Source organism: Mus pahari, chromosome 14 (assembly GCF_900095145.1).
Source record: "Mus pahari chromosome 14, PAHARI_EIJ_v1.1, whole genome shotgun sequence".
Classification (NCBI taxonomy): domain Eukaryota; kingdom Metazoa; phylum Chordata; class Mammalia; order Rodentia; family Muridae; genus Mus; species Mus pahari.
Window position 1 is genome coordinate 37577618 of NC_034603.1, and position 6397 is coordinate 37584014.

The following is a 6397-nucleotide window of genomic DNA, read 5'->3' on the forward strand; positions in this document are numbered from 1 at the left end:
TCTGGAGGAGCAGACAGTGCTCTTAACCACTGAACTATCTCTCCAGCCTGAAATTTCCACTTTTAAAATTCTGAATGAATTTTCATTTTGTGTGTATCTTTTTTTTCTTTGTATGTATGCCCGTGTTCCACACACATTTGTTCGGTACCCTCTGAGGTTAGAGGAAGGTGTTGGATCCCCTTGGAACTGTGGTTACAGATGGCTGTGAACCACCATGAAGGTACTGGGAAATGAACCCAGGTCCTCAACCACTGACCCACCGCTCTAGCCTAAAAGTTTAATTTTTTAAAAATGGTTATAAGGCTTGAGAGATGCAGACTGCTCTAGTGTTCTTCCAGATGGCCTGATAGCACTCACATGGTGGCTCATAACTATCCCTAACTCTAGTTCCAGGGGATCCAATGATCTCTGTGGACTGTGGGCACTAGGTATGCACATGGTACATGAACTCCTATGCAAGCGAAACATTCATACACATAAGATAATAAATCTCAAAATAGGGGGAAAAAAAGACCAAAGGCAAAGATGAATTGTTCTAGCCGGTAACATTTCTCATCATGAAGTAACTCAGGAAATCAAAGCTGTAACTGGAAGGCTAGAGAGATGATTCCTTTGGTCTTTGGGTAGTGTCTGCCCCTCATGCATCAGGACTCGCGCTGTCTCCAGCACTCATGTGAAAGACAGGCTTGACACAAGTGCACTGAGACGTGAATACCCACAGAAAATAAAAATAGGTGACTCCCTTTATAGATTTACTTCTGAGTGTCTTGTCTTCATGTATGTATGTGTGCCAAGTGTGTGCCTGGACTCAGGTCCCCTCAAGAGCAGTACACTGTTCTTACCCTGAGCTATCTCTCCAGCGCTATAACTTTCTTTTTGTTTTTAAAAGACCTTTAATTTACATATGCGTGTCTGTGTACTGAGATGGTGTTGGAAGCTAGGTGGAGCTTATAGGTAGTTGTGACTCCTGCCTGGTGTACGCTGGAAATTGAATTTGGGTCCTCTGCAAGTGTAGTGAGCACTATTAACAAAGGATTCATGTCTCTAGCTCCATTAAACTTTGTTTTTTGAGCCAAGATCTCACTATGTAGCCCTGGCTGTCCTGGAAGTCACTAAGTAGGCCAGGAACAACTCTGCCTTCCTCTGCCTCTGGAGTGCTGGTAAATTTGTGGCTACCCCTACTGGCAAAAATCTCTTTTCTAAAAAACTAGGTTATGGCCGGGCATGGTGGCGCACGCCTTTAATCCCAGCACTCCGGAGGCAGAGGCAGGCGGATTTCTGAGTTCGAGGCCAGCCTGGTTTACAAAGTGAGTTCCAGGACAGCCAGGGCTATACAGAGAAACCCTGTCTCATAAAACCAAAAAATAAAATAAAATAAAATTAAAAAAATTAAGTTATAAGGTTAGGTGTGGTGGCACGGGTCTATACCAGCATTCCAGAGATAGTCGCAGGTATTCTCTTTTGTTTTTTTTAAAGATTTATTTATTATATGTAAGTACACTGTAGCTGTCTTCAGACACTCCAGAAGAGGGCGTCAGGTCTTGTTACAGATGGTTATGAACCACCATGTGGTTGCTGGGATTTGAACTCAGGACCTTCGGAAGAGCAGTCGGGTGCTCTTACCCACAGAGCCATCTCACCAGTCCGCAGGTATTCTCTTATGTGTAGAGTAAAAATACCAAAATGGGGAATGGGGAGCTGGAGAGATGGCTCAGCAATCAGGCCAACACTTGTTCTGGGCTCGGGGTGCTTTAGTCCCAGCACTGGGGAGTCTTGAGGCTAGCCAAGACTACACTGAGAAAACCTAGTCTTAAACTAAAAACCAACCAACCAACCGACCAACCCACCCCACTTGTTCTGTCAGAGAACATGGATTTGGTTCCCAGTGCCCACATGGTGGCTCATAATTATCAGGAGACCCGACGCCCTCTTCTGATCCTTGGGCACTAGGTACACATGGTGCACACTTATACATGCAAAACAAAACACAAAAAAACATCATATAGAAACAAATTTTAACAAAAAAGAAAATGTTTGCCGGGCCTGGTGGCGCAGGCCTTTAATCCCAGCACTTGGGAGGCAGAGGCAGGCGGATTTCTGAGTTCGAGGCCAGCCTGGTCTACCAAGTGAGTTCCAGGACAGCCAGGGCTATANGCCTGGTCTACCAAGTGAGTTCCAGGACAGCCAGGGCTATACAGAGAAACCCTGTCTCGAAAAACCAAAAAAAAAAAAAAAAAAAAAAAAAAAGAAAATGTTTAAGGTTAGGTCGGCATGGCCACACACACCTTTAATCCTAGCACTCCTGAGGCAGAGGCAGAACATTTCTGAGTTGGAGGCTACCTGGTCAGTACAGACACTTCCAAGCAGCCAGGACTACACAGGCATTTCTTTATAACAAACATGCCCCCCTCCACACCAAAAAAACCCCCAAAAGACATACTTCCTGATGGCAGGATTTAGGCAGATTATTTTTGCTTCTGCAGTTTTTCAAGAAGGCTCAATGAGCTTGGAATTCTTGCCTCTCTGAGCCTCAATTAAGCAGTAAACATACAGACTTTTGGTCAAAATTAGTAAACTTTATTTCAATTTCAAAAAATAACAAAGGCAGCTTAAGCTTTGTTCTTCCAGATCAGATGTATGACCCAAAGCAGGCACTAAACTAGCCTTCCAAAGTTAAATGCCTGCATCCCAATCAAGTCACAGGAAAGCAGAGACCTTCATGGTGGAGTGAGGCAGGGGACTAGCAGGGTAACAAAACCCTGCAGCTGGGTCAGTGAGTCCGAGACAGCACGAGTACAGGACAAGAGAAAAAGCTATCAAAAATGGGGTCCAGAACTTCCAGAGGGTTTTGTCACAAGGACTTATGTACAAGGGACCCAGGCTAGGGTCACAGCCTGTGAGGTGAGGGAAGTGACACACAGGCCACCGAGGTTGTCTGACCCTAACCAGCTCTGCGCCCTGCTCGCTCAGTTCTCCTCATCGCTGTCATCTGGGCTGATGGCTGGGCTGGTGAGGCTGTAGGTGGGGCTAGTGGGGGAGTAGCCAGGAGAAGTGGGGGAGTAGGTGGAGCCCTTGGGAGAGGTGGGTGAGTAGGTGGGACTGGTGGGCGAGTACTTGGGAGAAGTGGGTGAGTAGGTAGGGCTGGTCGGGGAGTACTTGGGAGAGGTCGGGGTATAGACTGGAGAGGTTGGCGAGTACGTAGGAGAGGTTGGAGAGTATTTTGGGGTGGTGGGTGAATAAGTGGGGCTGGTAGGAGAATACTTGGGAGAAGTGGGTGAATATTTAGGGCTTGTAGGCGAGTATTTGGGAGAAGTTGGGGTGTACTCTGGTGAGCTGGGACTGTAGGAAGGACTAGTTGGGGTGTACTTGGGTGAAGTGGGGCTGTAGCTTGGCGAGCTAGGGCTGTAGCTTGGCGAGCTCGGTGTGTAGGTTGGAGACTGTGGTGTATATCGTGGGCTAGAGGGGGAGTAGCTTGGAGAGGTGGGGGAATAACTGGGTGAGGTTGGGGAATAGCTTGGAGAGGTTGGGCTGTAGTTAGGGCTGGTGGGTGTATAGTTCGGACTTGTAGGTGAGTAGCTGGGTGAGGTTGGGCTGTAGCTGGGTGATGTCGGGGTATAGTTGGGACTAGTTGGAGAATAGTTAGGGCTGGTGGGTGAGTAACTTGGGGAAGTTGGTGAGTAGCTTGGAGAAGTTGGTGAGTAGCTGGGAGATGTCGGTGAGTAGCTGGGGGAGGTGGGAGAATAGCTTGGTGAAGTCGGTGAGTAGCTGGGAGAAGTTGGGGAATAGCTAGGAGATGTTGGTGAGTAGCTGGGAGAAGTTGGAGAATAGCTAGGTGATGTTGGAGAGTAGCTTGGAGAGGTTGGGGAGTAGCTTGGAGAGGTTGGGGAGTAGCTTGGAGAGGTGGGGGAGTAGGAAGGAGAGGTGGGGGAGTAGCTAGGGGAGGTGGGCGAGTAGCTAGGAGAGGTAGGGCTGTAGTTGGGACTGGTTGGAGAGTAAGATGGAGAGGTTGGGGAGTAGGAAGGTGAAGTAGGGGAGTAGGAGGGGCTCTGGGGTGTATAGCCCCCAGGGGAGCGTGGCTCATAGGCTGGTGATGTCGGTGAGTAGCTGGGAGACATAGCACCACCTGTAGGAAAAGACAAAGGGAGACAGTGGTGAAGAGCCTGGCATACAAACATGGAGGAAGAAGGAAATGGTGTAGCAGCTCACCTGGTGAGGGGATGTATGGGCTTGAGGGTCCAGGGGAGCCCGGAGAGCCTGGTGTGGGAGACCATGCAGGGGAGTAACCTGGGCTGAAGCCACTGGCATCAGATGCAGCACTGGGAGAGAAGCCAGCCGCTCCTGGGGTCATCCCACTCCCTGAAGGAAGAACAGGTGCGATCAGCAGGAGCTCGAGCACATCCCTTTCCCCAGCCCCCAAAACCCATGAAGTCCAATGCTTCTCTTCCTGGACTAGGCTACTCACCAACACTTGGGGACCAGGCACCATACGCTGGAGTTGCACCCTGGTTCCAGGGTGTCATTGCAGGAGATATCCCTCCCATCGGACTAGGTGCAGAGCCAAAGAACATGCCAGTGGCTGCAAAGAAGCCCAGAGTGATTTATGAGGAACAGCACTTGGGACTAAAGGCATGCACTCCCTAGTATGTCTACCCTTAAGCATGCCCCACAGACTCACGTCCAGCGGCCCCCAGGCCGGGGATATTGGTGGGGATTTCCATGCCATATTTGCATTTCTCAGCATCAAGCAGGAGGTCAAAACAGCCAGTACCAGCTGGAGCGAGCTGGCCCAGCATAATATTCTCAGAGACTCCCTTCATGGGGTCACTCTCCCCATGTGCTGCTGCTTCCATAAGGACATCCACCTGAACAACCAGAAGAGACATTAATCCCCCTACCCACAGCACCCACCACCCACAGCACCCATCATGGGTTGCTCATCGCCACAGCCCAACAATCAACAGTGGAGAGCAGTGCCAGTGGCCTGCACATTCACTCCCGGTCACTCCTGAGACAAGCTACCTTCTTTAAATCTACTCAGAAATTGCCTTTACTGAGCTGGGCATGGTTAATTACAGCACTCGGGAGATACAAACAAAAGGATCTTTGTGAGTTCAAAGCCAACCTGGTCTCCACAGTGAGTTCCAGCTAGGGCTACGTAGTAAGACCCTGCCTCTCCCCCACACGAATGATGATAAAATAAGCCTGTCATTAGTGCTGGGCATGATGACTCATGCTTACCCTTCAGAGAGCTTTAGTGACAGGACAGGGTTACTGAGGATTACTAAGAGTCTAAGGCTAGGAAAGGCCTAGTGAAGTCCTATCTCTAAAAACCAGGCCGGGAAAAGGTTGTCAGTACCGTTTCTTCAAAGGAGCATTTCATGAGCGGTCCAGTGTCCTGGCGGTTGACCCCATGACGAGTGATGGCCATCAAGTGGCCACGGCATGTCATAGTGTCACACAGGAGAGCCAAATGCCGATAATTGACATAAGAACCATCAAAGGAGATGACATGGTACAGTTCTCGCTCCAGAGCCTTCCGCACAGCCTCAATGCCTAGTACCTGCCAGAGTTCCAGAGTGGAAAGGAAGAGTCACACCAAGTTAACTCTGTTCATCTCCCTGATCCTGTCACTATCTAGATTGGCAGGGAGGATATCGGGGGCAGTCCCTCACCGTGAAGATCTCCACAATATCATTGGACGTGGTGCGCACAGGGTCTACATCCTTCTCACTCAGCACCCGCATCAGGCTCACACCATCTGTCTCTAAGATCCATTCTTGCAGGGCCTTGAACTCTCCATCTTCTGTGATGATGATCTTCTTCTTGTTGTCTGTCTGAGGTAAGTGCATGTACACCTGGAGAGACAGGCAAGCTCTAGTCAGGTGGAGCGGGGCCTACGCAGGCAGGCAGTTGGCCACAGGGTAGAACAGATGCTGACCTTGCTGATCTGCTCGATACCCTGCAGAGTCATATCTGTCAGCATGTTGGACTCAATGCACCGCAGGAAGACATCATCATCCATCTTATCCACCACCTCTTCCTCCTGCAACAAGAGTGAGATCAGTAAGCCTGTGATTTCCTCCGTTCCCTCCAAAACTCCAATCTGCCAAGAAAGAATTGCTTCCTTGTCTTCACTAAAGCTCTTAGCTTTTAAGACATTAATACATTTTTACTTTATGTTTGTGAGTGTTTGTTTGTGTGCTTGTGTGTGTCCAGTTTATGTGCCTGGAGCTGGGAATGAAACCTGGGTCCTTTGTAAGGACTAAGAATTACTAATTACTTAATCACTAGACTGGGCAGTGGTGGCACATGCACACGCCTTCAATCCCAGCACTTGGGAGGCAGAGGCAGGTGTATTCCTGAGTTCGAGGCCATCCTGGTCTACAGAGTGAGTTCC

General features: G+C 49.3%; 1 protein-coding gene across 1 annotated transcript in view; it reads right to left on the bottom strand.

Moving 5' to 3' along the window:
- Positions 1 to 2561: 2561 nt before the first annotated feature.
- Positions 2562 to 6397, bottom strand: part of Polr2a (RNA polymerase II subunit A) — a 26067-nt gene continuing 22231 nt past the window's right edge. Inside the window, exons 22-28 of the mRNA XM_021214062.2 lie at positions 5939 to 6140; positions 5673 to 5855; positions 5357 to 5560; positions 4676 to 4862; positions 4463 to 4576; positions 4207 to 4356; positions 2562 to 4123 (exon numbers count right to left, since the gene is read on the bottom strand). Of these exons, the coding sequence (XP_021069721.1) occupies positions 2967 to 4123; positions 4207 to 4356; positions 4463 to 4576; positions 4676 to 4862; positions 5357 to 5560; positions 5673 to 5855; positions 5939 to 6140 (2197 nt within the window). The 3' untranslated portion in view covers positions 2562 to 2966. The remainder of the gene's footprint in view (positions 4124 to 4206; positions 4357 to 4462; positions 4577 to 4675; positions 4863 to 5356; positions 5561 to 5672; positions 5856 to 5938; positions 6141 to 6397) is intronic.